Genomic DNA, 21,865 nt, shown 5'->3' on the forward strand with positions numbered 1-21,865 from the left:
CGCATCCCACATAATAGGAGAGAGCACTGTAGCTTTAACCCATGGAGGCTCATGGAGCACAAAAAGAGGGGCTGTCCTGAATTGTGTCTCTTGCACCCTTGTATGTGTGGGTCCCTGAATTCTGTACTCCCTTATGCACCGAGCACTCATACTGGGCTCAGGGAGACATTGTAGTTATTGGGGTGCATGCAGCTTGTTGTAGGGGGAACATGCGGGAAGGATATTGTGTCCCTGGCATCTGCTTGTGAGTAACGGGGGAAGATTGTGAGGGTCCCAGAGGTGGGTGCATGGGGGGCCGCTACAATATTTCCTATACTACAGCAAATCCCAGGCGAGAGCAGCAGATAAATCAAAGTGAAAGAAAAGTAATGGATTGTCTGATCAGCAGCAGTAAATTACACAAAGGAATTACCGCTGGAGCTTGGTAACCACTTACCCACTGACAACAAACCTGATAAGCTTACACTCTAATGTAGCCCTCCCCACACTGGGGTTTCTAAAATGCAGTTTATTGGCAGTCAGTAAGGGCCGCAGGGGCCCATCCGTCCGTTTCGAATTCCACCCCAGTTCCAGGTCCCTCCTCGGTTCTGACTTTGCCTCATTGCTGTTAAGACTTGGGGGCAAGTTTTATTTTTTCATCATTTTCTGCTGCTCAACATGAAAGACTCGCAAGGTTGAGGGCCCGTCTGCACCCCGACTCCACCTATGCTTGGCTGTGTTTAATGTAGGGGAATAATGGAAACCTCCCCTCCCCCCGAATGTATAATTCATGAGCCGAGCCAGGAACTGAATATTTTAACCCAGATTTCTCCTTGTCCCCGATAATAAGAGCGATGTAGTGACACGGGGGGGTCTGCATGCGCTCAGCTTATTGCCACAGGACTCGCAGGGAGTTGTAGCTCTCAGAATCTCACATGATTTAACTGTTTGTTTTGGGTACAATTCCTCCAATTAGTGGGAGTGTGGATATTATAGACACCCAGTGGGACCCAGGAATATCTACCTAGGCTCCCTGCTCACACTACTCCTGCAATGCGCTGCTGTGCTGTATGTGACTGCCAAGCACTGTGACTCTAGAGAATAGTGACTCCCCAAGTGTACGCTCCGAAATTACCCTTCAGTGGAATGATGAGTGGGGTTACACAGGCTGAGGCTCTGCACAACTGCATCATCCTTAATAGTTGCAGGGGATGCACTGTGCTTATCTGGCCTTTGTATCACCAACAGTCCTGTCCTGCTTTATGGCAGCTGAGATTCTAGCTATCTGTATAACAGAACATTCTGTCCCAGTGGCTGCACAGATCCTATCTGATCCCCATTGTAAGCAGCAGTCCTGTCCTGCTTTATGGCAGCTGAGATTCTAGCTATCTGTATAACAGAACATTCTGTCCCAGTGGCTGCACAGATCCTATCTGATCCCCATTGTAAGCAGCAGTCCTGTCCTGCTTTATGGCAGCTGAGATTCTAGCTATCTGTATAACAGAACATTCTGTCCCAGTAGCTGCACAGATCCTATCTGATCCCCATTGTAAGCAGCAGTCCTGTCCTGCTTTATGGCAGCTGAGATTCTAGCTATCTGTATAACAGAACATTCTGTCCCAGTGGCTGCACAGATCCTATCTGATCCCCATTGTAAGCAGCAGTCCTGTCCTGCTTTATGGCAGCTGAGATTCTAGCTATCTGTATAACAGAACCATTCTGTCCCAGTAGCTGCACAGATCCTATCTGATCCCCATTGTAAGCAGCAGTCCTGTCCTGCTTTATGGCAGCTGAGATTCTAGCTATCTGTATAACAGAACATTCTGTCCCAGTGGCTGCACAGATCCTATCTGATCCCCATTGTAAGCAGCAGTCCTGTCCTGCTTTATGGCAGCTGAGATTCTAGCTATCTGTATAACAGAACATTCTGTCCCAGTGGCTGCACAGATCCTATCTGATCCTATCAGTCCTGTCCTGCTTTATGGAGTATTACAGCAGAGGATTCCATCGGGGTGGTGCAACCCATTGGGAAAGAATTTTAAAAACGTATTTATCAGATGTTGTTTCATTACTGTAGTGTGATGCATCTGTTCCAACCCAGCTTTGGGGGCTCCTTCTCTGCAGTTTGGGGTGATTGGGTGTCAGCAGAGTCCTTAGGGTGCTGGGTTGTTTGCGGCTGACATTGCAGGTGGAAGAAGTAGAAAATATTTGTGAGATTGTTTCCCTTAGAGACCAGATTGTGTTTATGAAGCAACAAAGTGTTTAATTACTATAATCAGGTTGGGGGGCTGATACGTTGCGGAGTCTATAAGGGGGGGTGCTCACTTTTTCAGTCGTTTTGTTAGCTCTTGTGTAGCTGAGCTCTCTTCTCTCCTATCTGTCAGCGTATCAAACAAGTGATGTGGGTAAGTGCAGTGCATAACATTAGCTCTACCATGCTTGAGTTCCATCAGTAATGTCCCCCCAGCCCCTGCACCTGATTGGGTGGGAATAACCCCTCCCCCCATATAAATATATCTATAAATCCTCTTTGTTTAGTTAATAATGGCCCCACATCCCTCCTCTCATTTATCAAACTAACCCAACACTGAGTCCCAGTAGTCTGAGAGCAGTGCATTGTGGGTAGCCATGGATGGGATGGGGGTGCAGAAGCTAATTGTGGGTGACACAATTCCCCATTCTGTGTGCTAGGGCAGTGATGGGCACACACACACTCACCTTCTTCATGTTACCCTGAGGTGAGAGATGTACCAGGGAGTGAATAGGCTGCGGCTGAGAGTCTTGGGGGTCCCTGCGGCACCTGACAGATGAGTGACAGGTGGAACGAGGGACACAGGCATCTGACTCTCCAATCACATCTTGTCCCTCCTGAGCCCTGTTTTGTTCATCCAATCGGAACTTTCAATCTGCAAAATCAGCCCGTGACTGACAGCAAAGGCCGACCTGAGCAGCGAGTGTGACACTCGGCAACGTGTGTGTATATATATATATATATATACACACACACACACACACATAAACTGTGCTTATCTGATAAGTCTTTGCATCACCAACTTTTGGGCATCTCACTCAGGCCCATGTCGCTCTGTGCCATGATGTTATTTCCTCCATTGTGCCTGTGTGCCCTCAGGCCTGGCAGAGAGAGTGGCCTGTGTGTTGGCTGGTGAGGAGGAAGGGCAGAGGGCATTGTGCCATTGGGTGATGAAGGGCAGAGGGCATTGTGCCATTGGGTGAGGACGAAGGGCAGGGGGCATTGTGCCATTGGGTGATGAGGAAGGGCAGGGGGCATTGTGCCATTGGGTGATGAAGGGCAGAGGGCATTGTGCCATTGGGTGAGGAGGAAGGGCAGAGGGCATTGTGCCATTGGGTGAGGACGAAGGGCAGAGGGCATTGTGCCATTGGGTGATGAAGGGCAGAGGGCATTGTGCCATTGGGTGAGGAGGAAGGGCAGGGGGCATTGTGCCATTGGGTGAGGAGGAAGGGCAGGGGGCATTGTGCCATTGGGTGAGGAGGAAGGGCAGAGGGCATTGTGCCATTGGGTGATGAAGGGCAGAGGGCATTGTGCCATTGGGTGATGAAGGGCAGAGGGGATTGTGCTGGAGTGATGGGCAATACATGGCTCTATGGTACGTGTGTGTTTGAGGGAAGAGAATCATGTTACGCTTGTTTCCCTTGTCGCTAATGTTGTTGGGTCGGATGCCAAACAGGACAGGATTACTGTGTGTAGTACTAATTGGCCAATAAGACAGCGGGCATGGTGTTGGCTTTCAGAGGCTGGGCTTGTGCCCACTGGGTGTTTAATGGGAGGATATGTAACCCCAGTGATCTCCCCAAGGACAGGCTGTTCCTGCTTGTCGGAGTGGGTTTGTGTAGCCGCCAGTTTATTCCAGAGCAGGAGCCGCAGTGAATGGCAGTTTAATAATTAATTGAGCGGGACCGCAGGGTCACAGGCAGCGGCGCTGATCAGACACTTCTATCCCGTGTCCATCCCGTGTCCATCCCGTGTCAGTGAGATTAGGAAACCAGTGGATATGAGGGCAATGAATTAATCAATGAGCGACTCCCGGAAGGCTGAACTTGAGGGAATAAAAAGGGATTTAATGTTAACAGGGCGAGAAATCCTCTTTAGTTCCGCTCCTTCCTCCCACAGCCTCATTAGCCTCTGCTAATTTACTCAGCAGCCGCAACCGTCTGTGTAATCGGTAACTCAGCCTTGTCTTGCCTCCCACTCCCAGCACCCTCATACTCCCAGCACCCTCCTACTCCCAGCACCCTCCTACTCCCAGCACCCTCCTACTCCCAGCACCTTCATACTCCCAGCACCTTCATGCTCCCTGCACTGACACCAAATGGGGGCCACATCAGCAGTGCATATGTGGAAAGGCAGGAGCAGCACTGTAGGATTTGTGTGTATAAGCAGAAGCAGCAGTGCAGGATACATACGTGTGTATAAAGGCAGGAGCAGCAGTGCAGGATACGTGTGTATAAAGGCAGGAGCAGCAGTGCAAGATACGTATGTGTGTATAAAGGCAGGAGCAGCAGTGCAGGATATGTGTGTGTATAAAGGCAGGAGCAGCAGTGCAGTTTACATGTGTGTGTGTATAAAAGCAGGAGCAGCAGTGCAGGATACGTGTGTATAAAGGCAGGAGCAGCAGTGCAGGATACGTGTGTATAAAGGCAGGAGCAGCAGTGCAGGTTACCCCCAGGCTGGGGTAGGAAGATGTGTTTGCAGATGGGCAGAGGATGGCGCTCTGGCTGGCAGTGGTGGCACATGTTGGAATAAGGGTTAGCTATTTCTCTGCCAGATGTCTCGTGTTTACTGACAGGAGGATTTCCTTGTTTTGTTGTGCTGTCCCAGGAGGGGCCCAGACTCACGTTCCTCAGCTGAGCTCCTTGTTGTTGTGATGGCAGCTCCTTTCCCGGGAGACTGTGCCAATAATGTCTTTATTTTGTGCCTCGTCTCCTGGGCCCAATCACACGGGCACAATGGGCTCTATAAGAACTTTGTGTTCTGTGCCCTCCCTGGCCAGGCTCCCAGGTCACTAAAGGTTATTGGCCTGATGGGAGATGCCATGCTGCTACTCTGTGCTGTACCGTCTCTCATCTCAGACTCTATGCCCACCCCATGCCAGCCTCTCACAGCTACCTGCCTGCTTCCACTGTACCACGCTGGGATCCATTCCTTTCATCAGAACCAGTCCGTATTTCTCTGGGATTATCCTGGGCTTTTGCCCCTCGAGCCTGGCACTCCTGGAAGCGCTGGAGCCGTCACTTAGCAATAAGGCTGAATTAAAGGTGGCACCACTAATGGCTCCTGTATCTGCACCGTCTGCCGCCAGATGGAAATTAGTGGCAGATCTGTGGGCACTCATACGTTGGTTACTCCATTTCCCAGCAGCCCCTTCAGCAGCCAATCATTTTGGTTGTTGTGTAGGTGGGGTTGGCATGTCTATTCCCCACCCCTGACCTTCTCATGGGCAGCCTGGCACTACTCTAGCAGAGAAACCATTGCCACTGCTTTAATGAGCTTCTATTAAAGATGGAAGATGCCCGGCCATTCGCTGCCACACTCCTGTGTTGTGCCCGAGGAAATTAATGCTTAATTCTCCCAGCACCTCTGCCATCTAATGCTCTCCACGTCTTACACTGCAACTCCCAGCACCTCTGCCATCTAATGCTCTCCACGTCTTACACTGCAACTCCCAGCACCTCTGCCATCTAATGCTCTCCACGTCTTACACTGCAACTCCCAGCACCTCTGCCATCTATGCTCTCCACGTCTTACACTGCAACTTCCCAGCACCTCTGCATCTAATGCTCTCCACGTCTTACACTGCAACTCCAGCACCTCTGCCATCTAATGCTCTCCACGTCTTACACTGCAACTCCAGCACCTCTGCCATCTAATGCTCTCCACGTCTTACACTGCAACTCCCAGCACCTCTGCCATCTAATGCTCTCCACGTCTTACACTGCAACTCCCAGCACCTCTGCCATCTAATGCTCTCCACGTCTTACACTGCAACTCCCAGCACCTCTGCCATCTAATGCTCTCCACGTCTTACACTGCAACTCCCAGCACCTCTGCCATCTAATGCTCTCCAACAACTCCCAGCACTTTCCCATGACCAAAGGAATTGGCCTCCACTGATCTACGGCCATGTTTACAAACAGTGCTTAACCCCATGAGTGCCGTTTCCCATAGCAGCCAATCAGCTAGAAAATGAAAGGGAGGGGTATGCGGGTGGCAGTGCCAGGGGGCAGCACCATAGTGAGGCAGTAAGTGTTGGAATCCCATTTCCGGGCACAAATGAAAAGTAATGTGCTGCTGTTATTCCCAGATTGTTTAGCAGGTAACAGCTTGGCATCCGTGCCCATTGCTGGTTATATTAGCTGGAAATTGGCACTTTTCTGCTTGGCTTGCTGCACAGTGCCAGCCCATGAGGGGAGCCCCTTCTCTGTGCACCCAGCGTGCCCGGCTATCAACAATCTGCCTTCATTTAATGGCAAATAAAGAGCTCATCATATACCCATTGTGCCGTCACTGCGTCCCTCCCTCCCTGCCTGCATACAGTATATATATATATATATAATACACAAAAGCCATGAATATCCTGTAAATTATATCCTTATAAACGGTGAGTTCTGATGTCATCAGTTATAAACGGTGAGTTCTGATGTCATTTCTGTCACATGACTCACTGAAATTTGTGTATTATAATAAATAAAGTACCCCCAGTTGCAAAATATGAGGATATTATAAGTTACCTCGGAGTTCCATGAACTCTTCGGCCTCGTGTTTTTATATGGTCATGAAACTCCTCGGTAACTTATAATATCCTTATATTTTACAAGAGGGGGTACTTTATTCACTATATATATAATGGGCACTCTTCTGTCAGCCATACATATAGCAGCCCCTGGGATGTGCCCCCAGCATTCAGTATGAATGGCACCATTACTGTCACATGTGGAATGGCCATGTCTATAGGAGCACCATACAGAGCTTCTCCCGGGTGCCATTATATATATATATATATTATATTATTGTGCCTTATACACCAGGCACCTACACAATCACAGTTATACACTCACACTTCAATGTATGAGCTGACACTAAACTCAGAGTTGCCCCAGGCTCCGGCTGTGCATATGGCGGCTCAGTACTGGGCTGTTAGTCACAAAGCTCGGGCACACTTTCCAGCAATTCCGAGGGATTCTGTTCAGCAGCCGGGACACATGTGTATTTTATATGTGTCTATAGCTGATATCTGCGCTGATATGTGAGTGATACCAAATGAGGGACCGCGGGGGGGATATACAGTCTGTATAATAGATAAGTACTACTATAGTACAATGGGATTCTTCAGATAAGTTCTGAAGAATCCCATTGTATACTACAGAGCTGTTATCTACTGTGTATCCTGTGCTTGAATGGCTGCCCCCATGGCTACACAGCAGCTTGTTTATATAAACTATAGTAGTACTTATCTGTTATCTACTGTGTATCCTGTGCTTGAATGGCTGCCCCCATGGCTACACAGCAGCTTGTTTATATAAACTATAGTAGTACTTATCTGTTATCTACTGTGTATCCTGTGCTTGAATGGCTGCCCCCATGGCTACACAGCAGCTTGTTTATATCAACTATAGTAGTACTTCTCTGTTATCTACTGTGTATCCTGTGCTTGAATGGCCGCCCCCATGGCTACACAGCAGCTTGTTTATATCAACTATAGTAGTTCTTATCTGTTATCTACTGTGTATTCTGTGCTTGAATGGCTGCCCCCATGCCTACACAGCAGCTTGTTTATATAAACTATAGTAGTACTTATCTGTTATCTACTGTGTATCCTGTGCTTGAATGGCTGCCCCCATGGCTACACAGCAGCTTGTTTATATAAACTATAGTAGTACTTATCTGTTATCTACTGTGTATCCTGTGCTTGAATGGCTGCCCCCATGGCTACACAGCAGCTTGTTTATATAAACTATAGTAGTACTTATCTGTTATCTACTGTGTATCTTGTGCTTGAATGGCTGCCCCATGGCTACACAGTAGCTTGTTTATATGAACTATAGTAGTACTTATCTGTTATCTACTGTGTATCCTGTGCTTGAATGGCTGCCCCATGGCTACACAGTAGCTTGTTTATATAAACTATAGTAGTACTTATCTGTTATCTACTGTGTATCCTGTGCTTGAATGGCTGCCCCCATGGGTACACAGCAGCTTGTTTATATAAACTATAGTAGTACTTATCTGTTATCTACTGTGTATCCTGTGCTTGAATGGCTGCCCCATGGCTACACAGCAGCTTGTTATATAAACTATGTAGTACTTATCTGTTATCTACTGTGTATCCTGTGCTTGAATGTCTGCCCCCATGGCTACACAGCCGCTTGTTTATATAAACTATAGTAGTACTTATCTGTTATCTACTGTGTATCCTGTGCTTGAATGGCTGCCCCCATGGCTACACAGCAGCTTGTTTATATAAACTATAGTAGTACTTATCTGTTTTCTACAGTGTATCCTGTGCTTGAATGGCTGCCCCCATGGCTACACAGCAACTTGTTTTATATAAACTATAGTAGTACTTATCTGTTATCTACTGTGTATCCTGTGCTTGAATGGCTGCCCCCATGGCTACACAGCAGCTTGTTTATATAAACTATAGTAGTACTTATCTGTTATCTACTGTGTATCCTGTGCTTGAATGGCTGCCCCATGGCTACACAGCAGCTTGTTTATATAAACTATAGTAGTACTTATCTGTTATCTACTGTGTATCCTGTGCTTGAATGGCTGCCCCCATGGCTACACAGCAGCTTGTTTATATAAACTATAGTAGTACTTCTGTTATCTACTGTGTATCCTGTGCTTGAATGGCTGCCCCATGGCTACACAGCAGCTTGTTTATATAAACTATAGTAGTACTTCTCTGTTATCTACTGTGTATCCTGTGCTTGAATGGCTGCCCCCATGGCTACACAGCAGCTTGTTTATATAAACTATAGTAGTACTTATCTGTTATCTACTGTGTATCCTGTGCTTGAATGGCTGCCCCCATGGCTACACAGCAGCTTGTTTATATCAACTATAGTAGTACTTATCTGTTATCTACTGTGTATCCTGTGCTTGAATGGCTGCCCCCATGGCTACACAGCAGCTTGTTTATATAAACTATAGTAGTATACTTATCTGTTTATCTACTGTGTATCCTGTGCTTGAATGGCTGCCCCATGGCTACACAGCAGCTTGTTTATATAAACTATAGTAGTACTTATCTGTTATCTACTGTGTATCCTGTGCTTGAATGGCTGCCCCCATGACTACACAGCAGCTTGTTTATATAAACTATAGTAGTACTTATGTTACGTATGGGTTCATGTTGGCAGTATTCTTCTTTTGCAGGATGAGTTGATGGATGAAGTTCTGTATATTGGGGGGATTATTCCGTGAGTAAGAGAAGGGGGATGATCACATGTGTCTGTGTCCCCCAGCTTCTCTATAGCACGGCTACTGCTGGGGTGTAGGGGCCACAAGTAACCGTGTGGGCCCTGCTGTTTGTGGGGCCCCTAAAGTGAAGAAGCTCCATTGTATCCCATAGACTTGTATAGGGGCAGTAGTTGCAGACAGTAGAGGGCTCTCAGGGGCTGCTGGGAAGATACACGGCTGCAACAGAAACGAGTGGGGTCCATGTGTGGCAGGTGTGAGGGGAGACTGAAGCCAAATAAGTGTATGGGTTGTACCTATAGCTCATGGCACCTCCATAGGCTGCAGCGCTGCACACAGTCCAAGGGAAAGTACACCCAGTATATGAGCAGAATGTTTATCAGGGAGAGAGGGGGCTCTGTGCCCAGGGGTCTCCTTTATCTGCTTCTTGTAATATAGGGGTGCAGCGCCCCCCAGTGGCCAACTGCTGAAATCACTGTTCTATGTAATGTGTGTATTGTTCTCTTGTGGCCCCTGTATCCTGGCACCCCCTCTTTGTCTCACGTGTATTCCCTCCCTCTCACCTCTGGATCCTAAACTGGACCCTCCACATACATAAGGGAGGCCGTGGGGTGATACTTTCTGGGGTGCTGCTGTCAAATGGGAAAGCAAAGGTGCTGCAGGGAGTTATTCTTCTCCTGCTAAAGGAATGAGTGATTGTCAGAGGATTAACCCATTCTTTGCACACGCTACTGATCCAGGGATGGACCGACAACTCTCTAACCCTCTGCTGCCCTTAGTCACAACTCCCCGCACCCCTCTAACCCTCTCTCTGCGGCCCTTAGTCACAACTCCCCGCACCCCTCTAACCCTCTCTCTGCTGCCCTACAACTCCCCGCACTCCTCGAACCCGCTCTCTGCTGCCCTTAGTCACAACTCCCCGCACCCCTCTAACCCTCACTCTGCTGCCCTTAGTCACAACTCCCCGCACCCCTCTAACCCTCTCTCTGCTGCCCTACAACTCCCCGCACTCCTCGAACCCGCTCTCTGCTGCCCTTAGTCACAACTCCCCGCACCCCTCTAACCCTCTCTCTGCTGCCCTTAGTCACTACTCCCCGCACCCCTCTAACCCTCCCTCTGCTGCCCTTAGTCACAACTCCCCGCACCCTTGAACCCTCTCTCTGCTGCCCTACAACTCCCCGCACCCCTCTCACTCTGTTCTCTTTGCAGCCTGCGGCGGGACGGCTACACGGTGCAGGTGGATGTGAACGATTACCTGGATATCTATTGCCCCCACTACAATGAGTCGGTGGTGGAGCACAAGATGGAGCAGTACATCCTCTATATGGTGAGCTACGAGGGCTACCGGACCTGCAACATCAGCCAGGGCTTCAAGCGCTGGGAGTGTAACCGCCCCCACGTCCCCCACAGTCCAATCAAATTCTCCGAGAAGTTCCAGCGGTACAGCGCCTTCTCCTTGGGCTACGAGTTCCACGCCGGCCACGAGTACTACTATATCTGTGAGTCTAACTGCCCGCTGGGGGGTGCCAGGGTACTGGGCATGGGGGGGGGTATTGGGGGGCACTTCCAGTATGTGATGAGGTTCTGATTCTTCTCTCTGTTTCAGCGACACCGACGCACAATCACAGGCGCTCCTGTCTGAAGATGAAAGTGTTTGTGTGCTGCGCCAGCAGTAAGTACCCGCCTCTATCTGCCCCGCCCTCTATCTGCCCCTCCAGCACTGCCCCCCTATTGTTCCACAGACAGTTGCCAGGATATATTGACACGGGAATCAGAGCGGCACTTGGGGGGGGGGGTAGTGCGCGGGACTGACCAGAAAGAACCCATTCAGTTCAGCAGAACTTACAGCACTTTCCCAGTGTCGGGTCACTAACAGGCCTCTCTGCTCATTTCAGCCTCCCACTCCGGAGAGAAACATTCCCCGACCCTGCCCCAGTTCACGATAGGCCCAGAGGTCAACATAGAGGATTTAGGTAAGTGCTCAGACGAGAACCTACAGTAACGTCTATAGGGAAGAGCTCAAACTTCCAACTCCCTCTGCAGCCTGAGACAGGAATTGCATCTATGTGTAACCTGCCCATCACCCACTCTCGCTCTCCTGCCCCTGCCCGTCTTCTCTCCTCCTACTATTGCCCATCTTCTTCTCTTTGCTCCGTCTCCTACCCCTGCCCGTCTCTTACCCCTGCCCGTCTCTTACCCCTGCCCGTCTTCTCTCCTCCTACTATTGCCCATCTTCTTCTCTTTGCTCCGTCTCCTGTCCCTGCCTGTCTCTTACCCCTGCCCGTCTCTTACCCCTGCCCGTCTCTTACCCCTGCCCGTCTCTTACCCCTGCCCGTCTCTTACCCCTGCCCGTCTCCCCCTCTCGGTGTCCTGCCCATTTCCCCCTCTTTCCTCTCCTACAATTGCCGGTCTCCTGCCCCTGACTTTATTGTAAGTGCCCCTTTCCTACCTACTCACCTTATCTTTCATGGTATCTGGTGGGGGGGGGGGGGTGTTCCTCCACCACATTCAATGCTATTACTTTCTAGTGTATCTGCACTGAATGTGCATTGCTTGTGTGAGTGTCAGACTAACTGTTCTGTAATTCACCAGTCTGATCACGATCCTGATATTAAATGCTGATTATATGGAGACAGGGAAGCACTATGCCAGCTTTATGTCTCTTTCCTTCATTTCAGATAACTTCAACCCGGAGATCCCAAAGTTGGAGAAGAGCGTCAGTGGGAGCAGTCCCAAAAGGAAGCACTTACACTTAACAGTTGCAGTTTGTCTCCTTATAATGACGCTCCTGGCTTCCTAGCTCTCTCTCCATGGCACTGACGTTGGAAGCCTTGTTAGCAGAATCCAAACCAAACAGGTTGGGACAGAGCTAGAGGCAGGGGTCTGGCATTAGGCGACCCCCTCTCCCTTCTCTGTGTTTCTTCGCTTCCTTTGCAGAGACGTAAAGGAAACTGTGGACATTGTGAAGGTCACGGGCTGGTGGCTGAGGACACGTCAGCTCCTGTGTGACCTTGTGCCAAGCAATGTTGGTGGGGCCAGGAGACCGTTTCTCAGGAGCCCTACAGACATTTAAACTTGTGCGCGGCCTCCAAGAACAACATGGCTGCCCAAATGTTCCGCCCTCTGTCGGTGGGCTCTGTAACTCGAGTGCCTACACCCCCTTGGCTCCTGCAAGGACAATAATACCCTCGGGATATGGCAGAGCCTTGGACTGGACCATCACATTTATTGGCCTTATCACCCCTGAGTACCCCCTGCCTCTCTCATTCATACATACAGCTTGGATGGCTCCTCCCACACTGAAACCTGTGAGACCCCTCCCACCCGGAACCAGCAGAGACCCAGCTTTAACCCAACACTGTCTGCTCTACTGGTGCCATTTTGTACACTCTTTGTACTGAACTCAACATTACAAGCTGTGGCCCCTCCTATTTACCAAGATCCCTACCCCCTCCCCTGGGAGACACAGATCTGTTCAGCCCTCGTCTGATTGGTCCGAGGCTTATTCCTAGAGCAATAGCCCAGTTATACCCATTGGATTGGATACATTACCCAGAAGCCTCAGCCAATGGAACGGGTCTATAGACTGAACCATGTGGAACTGGGCGACCAACTGTGCAATGACCATTCACCATTATGTGCCACGTGCAACGTGTGTTTCTTCTCTGCCCCACTGCATTCTGGGATACACGTGGCGCTTAAAGGGGCCAACAGCAATGAAGACTCCTCCCCTGTTGCCCCAAAACCCTTACGCTGAAACTGGCGCCTCACTGCTGTGCTGCACCCTCCATGATACACGGTTGTGTCTGTGCCCCCCCCCGTGCTGCACTACTGGGGCCCCATGTTTGCATGTACTCAGCTCCTGCCAGTGGGAGTGTCACTCAGGCGAGTGGGGTTATGGGCACAGCAGCACTCCCATGCAATACTGATCATGTGACACTGGAGGGGACGTGGGTTCTACTGGCGCCACCCACTTAGCTGGCCCAAATGTTTTCCACCCTTATAGGTTCCATTGAAAAGTAAAAGCTCCGCCCTTTAATATTGGAGCCTGCCCCTTGGCCTGGTGGCAGGTGTTTGTATCTGTCTATAAATATAAATATATATATATATATTGGTATATAAGTCTATATAGGGCCCCGGCTGCACCCGTGTATAGTGACTTGTATATAGACTGACAGTGGCTCCTCCTCTTCCTCATGTCTTCCATGAAGGCGCCTCCTCACTATGCAATGCACAGACACTTTCCAATAAAGACCAGACAGACGTTTTTATTCTGCTCCTCTGCCTTTTAATATTCTGCTCAAGAAAAGGAATAAATTCCACAAAAATCTCACTCCCGGGGGAACCAACATGGCCGCTCCTGCCCGAGTCTATAAGAAGTAATAAGCATAGCACAGTCTGTAACTATAGCAGAACTATCCCTTTAAGACAACACACACAAGGTAACACATCCCTACTCTGCTTCCAGCTTGTGGACTGAGCCCTGCCCTATTTTCACTTAAAAGGGACAATGGGAAATAAGAGCAGTGTGTACATGTAGTGGCTTCCTCCACTTGCATCAAACAGCATGGCAGTTTTAATAGCACCCCTGTGTGAAGCAGGGTAATACCCCGCACTAAGGTCTAGGACCTCCTGTTGGGCAAGTGGATTCAATCTCTACCCAGTACTCTCTCATGGTCAGACAGGAACCTCCCCCTGGGTAAGAGAATCCAATCTCCCCATTACTTACCCAGGTACAGAGCTTTGATTCTCTCTACTCCCTGGGCTGCTCTCTTTCCCATGGTCAGACAGGAACCTCCCCCTGGGTAAGTGAATCCAATCTCCCCCAGTACTTACCCAGGTACAGAGCTCTGATTCTCTGTACTTCCTGCTCCTGGGCTGTTCTCTTTCCCATGGTCAGACAGGAACCTCCCCTGGGTAAGTGAATCCAATCTCCCCCAGTACTTACCCAGGTACAGAGCTCTGATTCTCTGTACTTCCTGCTCCTGGGCTGTTCTCTTTCCCATGGTCAGACAGGAACCTCCCCCTGGGTAATTGAATCCAATCTCCCCCAGTACTTACTCAGGTACAGAGCTCTGGTTCTCTGTACTTCCTGCTCCTGGGCTCTTCTCTTTCTCATGGTCAGACAGGAAAACATTGGTTTGTCTAGGGTCCCCACTACAAGTTAAAAAAAACATTGGGGCCCCAGAAAATATTTTTTTTAAAAAACATTGGTGGCAGGGGCCTATAGAGAATTAAAGGAAAACTATACGCCCAAAATGAATAATTGAGCAACAGTTTATAGGAAGAGATCGCCTGACCAGAAATACTGCAGCTCTAACTGTAACAGGAAGAGATCACCTGACCAGAAATACTGCAGCTCTAACTGTAACAGGAAAAGATCACCTGACCAGAAATACTGCAGCTCTAACTGTAACAGGAAGAGATCACCTGACCAGAAATACTGCAGCTCTAACTGTAACAGGAAGAGATCACCTGACCAGAAATACTGCAGCTCTAACTGTAACAGGAAGAGATCACCTGACCAGAAATACTGCAGCTCTAACTGTAACAGGAGGAGATCACCTGACCAGAAATACTGCAGCTCTAACTGTAACAGGAAGAGATCACCTGACCAGAAATACTGCAGCTCTAACTGTAACAGGAAGAGATCACCTGACCAGAAATACTGCAGCTCTAACTGTAACAGGAAGAGATCAGCTGACCAGAAATACTGCAGCTCTAACTGTAACAGGAAGAGATCAGCTGACCAGAAATACTGCAGCTCTAACTGTAACAGGAAGAGATCAAATGACCAGAAATACTGCAGCTCTAACTGTAACAGGAAGAGATCACCTGACCAGAAATACTGCAGCTCTAACTGTAACAGGAAGAAGTGTTGAAGCAAAAGACACAACTCTGTCTGTTAATTGGCTCATGTGACCTAGCATGTTTGTGTGCATTGTGAATGATACGATCCCAGTGGGCGGCCATTATTTTTTTTTAAATGGCAATTTTTCTGTTGATAATTACTCAATGGCACTTACTAAAAAGTATATTATTATGATAATGGTTTATTGACATGAAGCAGGTTTTATATATGAGTAATATATTTTTATAGACACCTCATTGTGAGGGGCGTCGGTTTCCTATAAATAATACATTGGTGGGAGGGGTTTAATGAAATGAGAGCCGTTGGTGTCAGTAGAAGTGACTCTATAAGTTCAGCTGCTTAAACTCTGGCTCTGTCGAGGGGGTCCCGGATATTTCAAAAAGTGCAGCATAGCCAGGCCCCCCTTTAGGTACAAGAGAACCCCCTGTGCCCCTTGATGACGGATCAAGGAGAGAAGCCCGACCCCCTCCTGTCCCCCCTACAGCCGCCAGTTACTCCCCCACTATTGGTCACCCAGCAACTGGGGGAGCCACTCGGGGCATCAGAGGGCTCCCCCATAACTTGTGTCTTACCTCCCACCCTCCAGCAGAGACACAGGGGCGAGACCCTCATACTCCCTGAATGGGGCAACAATTATTAGTCATGTGCCCAAAGCTTTGCCGCTGACCCCCATGAGGGGCAACAATTGGCCGTGATCCTGACCCCTCCCTCTCAGCACAACCCAGAGACCCTCCTGCATTTTGGGTGAGACCATGTGACGGGATTAACCCATTAGTGGCCTCTGCCATGTGAAGATACAGAAACACTGGTACAGGAGTGGGTCCATTTCCCAGCAGCCCCTACTGAGCATGTTCCCTGCGTGTTACTGGTGACCTATGAAATGAATGGAGCAGATTAGGAGATATGGGGGGGTTGGGTTACTGATTTTGGGGGTGGAAAAAATGTGCATTTGAGGTTTTTAGTTGAAACCTATAAGATTTATGAAGACGAACTTCCCCTGTAATGAGTAAAGGCAGAAAAGAATGATTTGAGGCCACTAGAGGTCGCTCTTTCCCCACGACCCCACTGAGGCCTCTGTATTGACTTGACTGACACTGCCCTCTGGTGGCTGCAGGCGGGACTGTGAGAGCAACACGGGCCACAAAGAGACATCAGTACAGACGGGAGGTTTGTGAAATTGACGCCCATAGACTTGTATGGCGGCGCGTGAAAAAAAAATGACGTGCGTCCAAAAAAATTTGCCACTAACCCTAAAACATTGGTGATTTTTTGGCGAAGTGAAATGGGTGAAATTTGCCCAACCCTTGACATCAGCAGATTTCCCCTCGGATCAAACGAGACGATGTGATTGTGAGTGTGAAATGCTGAGTGTGAGTGTAACACAACAACACAACACTTATTAGTTCATCTCGGCTGCGTTCAATCCTGACCACCCCCAAGTCCAACAGACACGCCAAGATGTGGGGGAGGAGGAAGCACCCCGACTTTGTTCTGCACTTTAGTCTTCATCACATTGATCTGCAGAAAACTCAAAGCACAGGCACTCGGGGCACAACCCCTTCCTCAGGTGCAACACGTTAGTGACCCCAAAAATCCTTAGGGATCCTGTCATAGGAAAACATGTTTTTTTCAAAACACATCAGTTAATAGTGCTGCTCCAGCAGAATTCTGCACTGAAATCCATTTCTCAAAAGAGCAAACTGATTTTTTTATATTCAATTTTGAAATCTGACATGGGGATAGACATATTGTCAATTTCCCAGCTGCCCCAAGTCATGTGACTTGTGCTCTGATAAACTTCAGTCACTCTTTACTGCTGTACTGCAAGTTGGAGTGATATCACCCCCTCCCCCCCCCCAGCAGCCTAACAACAGAACAATGGGAAGGTAACCAGATAGCAGCTCCCTAACACAAGATAACAGCTGCCTGGTAGATCTAAGAACAGCACTCAATAGTAAAATCCAGGTCCCACTGAGACACATTCAGTTACATTGAGTAGGAGAAATTACAGCCTGCCAGAAAGCAGTTCCATCCTAAAGTGCAGGCACAAGTCACATGACTGGGGGCAGCTGGGAAATTGACAATATGTCTAGCCCCATGTCAGATTTCAAAATTGAATATAAAAAAATCAGTTTGCTCTTTTGAGAAATGGATTTCAGTGCAGAATTCTGCTGGAGCAGCACTATTAACTGATGTGTTTTGAAAAAAAAAAAATGACAAGAGTCTTTAATAAGCGCTCACAGTTGTGCTTGTTGCTTTGTGGGGGCCGTGAAATAAAACTGTCAAGGGGCAACTCCGCTCTCACATAAACTTGAAAGATGGTGTCACAACTTGTATAAGATTTATGAGTCCAGAAGTGACGAGATCAAGGCCGGTTACCCCAGAAGACCCAGCCAGTCGCGTTGTATCCAAGTGCAGCTGCTCAATGTTCTGGGCCCATTGCCAACAAGCCTTTTATCTTAATTACGTTTCAGAAACGTTGTATCTTTTTCTGGTGTCAGCGGATTAGAGAAAAACTCCAGGCTGAGCCATCACAACCGTGACCTCCTGCAGTTGGGGGTCTGGAGGTGACTGGGGACAGTGGGGGGAATTGAAGTTATGAGGGACAGAGAGAATCACCGGTAACTTTAGGCCCCACTGGACACGGGAGGACTCCGTGCGTAACCGCGCACTATAGAGAACGCGCGTGCGTAACCAAGGACACATGTGCGTAACCATGGACGCGCGCGAGTAATTGTGCGCAACCGCGTACAATTCTTATTTTAAAATTGAATTTTCAGCTACTACAGTGCAGGGAGTATTGACCGTTCCAATGGTAAAAGAGTGAGCTCAGTTGGCGCGGTATTTACTAATTCACCTCAGGGCAGCGCTGGGTGTCGGATCAGCCCTGCGGGGAGAGTAAAGAACTGAAGGAGAACAGAGACAGAGCAGAGGAAATAAAAGGGGGTTGAAGGAAACAGAGAGATGGGAGGGGGCCCCTACCAATCACCCCCCCAAACCTGCTCCTGCAGCCCATACACCTGATTCTGGAGGTGCCAACAACAGCCCAGCCCTGTGCCAGCATGGAGACAAGAGCCAGGGGGTAACCAGTGCCGGGCCAGGTCTCTCAGCAACCCAACTGGCCATTGGCAACTTACGTCCCCACCGCAGCTGTGTGTAACGACGCGCAACCGTGCGCAATAGAGAACGCATGTGCTTAATCGTGTGTAATGAAGAGCGCGCGTGTGTAATTGTGCGCAACCGTGGACGCGCGAGCGCAACGGCATGCAGCTGAAGGCGTGCGCACGTGGTTGTGCGCACGTGGTTGTGCGCAAGGCATTTTGATTTCACAGAGTCCACTTGGGGTAACAGTTGCCAGACTAGGGGTAGGCTGCATATAAGGTAAGTGCCTGGCGCCCCCAAGCTTTGCACCCTAAGCACCTGCCTCTTGTGTCTACCCCTAGTGCCGCCCTGCTGGGCTCTTAGTAATAGAACTACAATCTCAGCTGCCATAAAGCAGGACAGGACTGCTGCTTACAATGGGGATCAGATAGGATCTGTGCAGCCACTGGGACACAATGTTCTGTTATACAGATAGCTAGAATCTCAGCTGCCATAAAGCAGGACAGGACTGTTGCTTACAATGGGGATCAGATAGGATCTGTGCAGCCACTGGGACAGAATGTTCTGTTATACAGATAGCTAGAATCTCAGCTGCCATAAAGCAGGACAGGACTGCTGCTTACAATGGGGATCAGATAGGATCTGTGCAGCCACTGGGACAGAATGTTCTGTTATACAGATAGCTAGAATCTCAGCTGCCATAAAGCAATGCAGGACTGTTGCTTACAATAGGGATCAGATAGGATCTGTGCAGCCACTGGGACAGAATGTTCTGTTATACAGATAGCTAGAATCTCAGCTGCCATAAAGCAGGACAGGACTGCTGCTTACCATGGGGATCAGATAGGATCTGTGCAGCCACTGGGACAGAATGTTCTGTTATACAGAGAATCTCAGCTGCCATAAAGCAGGACAGGACTGTTGCTTACAATGGGGATCATATAGGATCTGTGCAGCCACTGGGACAGAATGTTCTGTTATACAGATAGCTAGAATCTCAGCTGCCATAAAGCAATGCAGGACTGTTGCTTACAATAGGGATCAGATAGGATCTGTGCAGCCACTGGGACAGAATGTTCTGTTATACAGATAGCTAGAATCTCAGCTGCCATAAAGCAATGCAGGACTGTTGCTTACAATAGGGATCAGATAGGATCTGTGCAGCCACTGGGACAGAATGTTCTGTTATACAGATAGCTAGAATCTCAGCTGCCATAAAGCAGGGTGGAAGTGCTGTGCTTATACAAATACACAGTGAGTAAGCATGTTCCGATGTTACTATATATACATCACACGTTGTTATTTTGGGCAGATTTAGCCCATTAAGCAGCACTCGGGGGTCAGACAAAGTCGCTGTCAGGTGAGTGAGAAGTTCTTTGTGGTGAGAATAAAGGAATTAAAGGGAAAACAAACACAAGGGAGGAGTGAGTAGAGAGTGAGTATTTCTGTGAGTGGCTCAGGTATGTGACGGGACAGGTTCTGGTCTATATATAAATGTGCGGGTCTCACGCAAGGCCTGGTCCTACTCACTGTCTGTTATTTCTGTCCCAGCGGGGGGAGGGTTAATAACTTAACACCTGTGTGTAATGCAAACAATGGGGTAACTGGGGTACAGGGGAGAGTCAGTACATTGTAGGGGTAACTGTAGGGTTCCCTGACTGTTGTACAACTACAACTCCCAGCATCCTCCTTAACAATGAGCTATTACACTATTGCAGTTTGTAAAGCAGTAAGTATAGAGGTAGAGTGTTAGCTCAGCAGGCCAGTCTGCATAAGGCTTACAGAAGTGAGGGACAACACTTGTAAGCATTAGAGTGCTAGCTCTGCAAGCAAACAAAAGCTGATGAATAGCACATACAGTGAGTGCAAGCTCTGCAGCCCACTCACAGCAGCCAGTCCTCATCATCTCCAGGGCAAGGCCTCAGGACACCAGTATTGTATTGCTGAGGAGCCGGGGCCCCGTGCGGCAACAAGTGGCCCGAGTTGGCTCAATCCCGTGATAAACACAATGGCCTAATTATCTCTCATCTTTATCACTCTGAGACTGGGAGTCTCCTGATTGGACAATCTGATCTCCTCCCCCATCCCAACCCTGGCACCATTACTACTACACTGGCACCATTACTACTACACTGACACCATTACTACTACACTGACACCATTACTACTAGACTGGCACCATTACTACTAGACTGGCACCATTACTACTACACTGACACCATTACTACTACACTGACACCATTACTACTAGACTGGCACCATTACTACTACACTGGCACCATTACTACTACACTGGCACCATTACTACTACACTGGCACCATTACTACTACACTGACACCATTACTATTACACTGACACCATTACTACTACACTGGCACCATTACTACTACACTGACACCATTACTACTAGACTGGCACCATTACTACTACACTGGCACCATTACTACTACACTGACACCATTACTATTACACTGACACCATTACTACTAGACTGGCACCATTACTACTACACTGGCACCATTACTACTACACTGGCACCATTACTACTACACTGACACCATTACTACTACACTGGCACCATTACTACTACACTGGCACCATTACTACTACACTGGCACCATTACTACTACACTGGCACCATTACTACTACACTGGCACCATTACTACTACACTGGCACCATTACTACTACACTGGCACCATTACTACTACACTGGCACCATTACTACTACACTGGCACCATTACTACTACACTGACACCATTACTACTACACTGGCACCATTACTACTACACTGGCACCATTACTACTACACTGGCACCATTACTACTACACTGGCACCATTACTATACACTGGCACCATTACTATACACTGGCACCATTACTACTACACTGACACCATTACTACTACACTGGCACCATTACTATACACTGGCACCATTACTATACACTGGCACCATTACTACTACACTGGCACCATTACTACTACACTGGCACCATTACTACTACACTGACACCATTACTATTACACTGACACCATTACTACTAGACTGGCACCATTACTACTACACTGGCACCATTACTACTACACTGGCACCATTACTACTACACTGGCACCATTACTACTAGACTGGCACCATTACTACTACACTGGCACCATTACTACTACACTGGCACCATTACTACTACACTGGCACCATTACTACTACACTGACACCATTACTACTACACTGGCACCATTACTACTAGACTGGCACCATTACTACTACACTGGCACCATTACTACTACACTGACACCATTACTACTACATTGGCACCATTACTACTACATTGGCACCATTACTACTACACTGGCACCATTACTACTACACTGACACCATTACTATTACACTGACACCATTACTACTAGACTGGCACCATTACTACTACATTGGCACCATTACTACTACACTGG

The 21,865-nt window shown here is 48.5% G+C and overlaps 1 protein-coding gene across 1 annotated transcript in view; it reads left to right on the forward strand.

Moving 5' to 3' along the window:
• The window catches only part of efna3.L (ephrin A3 L homeolog), a 33,448-nt gene extending 19,733 nt beyond the window's left edge, over positions 1-13,715 (forward strand). Inside the window, 4 exon segments of the mRNA NM_001087027.2 lie at positions 10,649-10,938; positions 11,046-11,111; positions 11,335-11,412; positions 12,118-13,715. Coding sequence (NP_001080496.1) covers positions 10,649-10,938; positions 11,046-11,111; positions 11,335-11,412; positions 12,118-12,239 — 556 coding nt within the window. The 3' untranslated portion in view covers positions 12,240-13,715.
• The last annotated feature ends 8,150 nt before the right edge of the window (positions 13,716-21,865 follow it).

This window comes from Xenopus laevis, chromosome 8S (assembly GCF_017654675.1).
Source record: "Xenopus laevis strain J_2021 chromosome 8S, Xenopus_laevis_v10.1, whole genome shotgun sequence".
NCBI lineage: Eukaryota > Metazoa > Chordata > Amphibia > Anura > Pipidae > Xenopus > Xenopus laevis.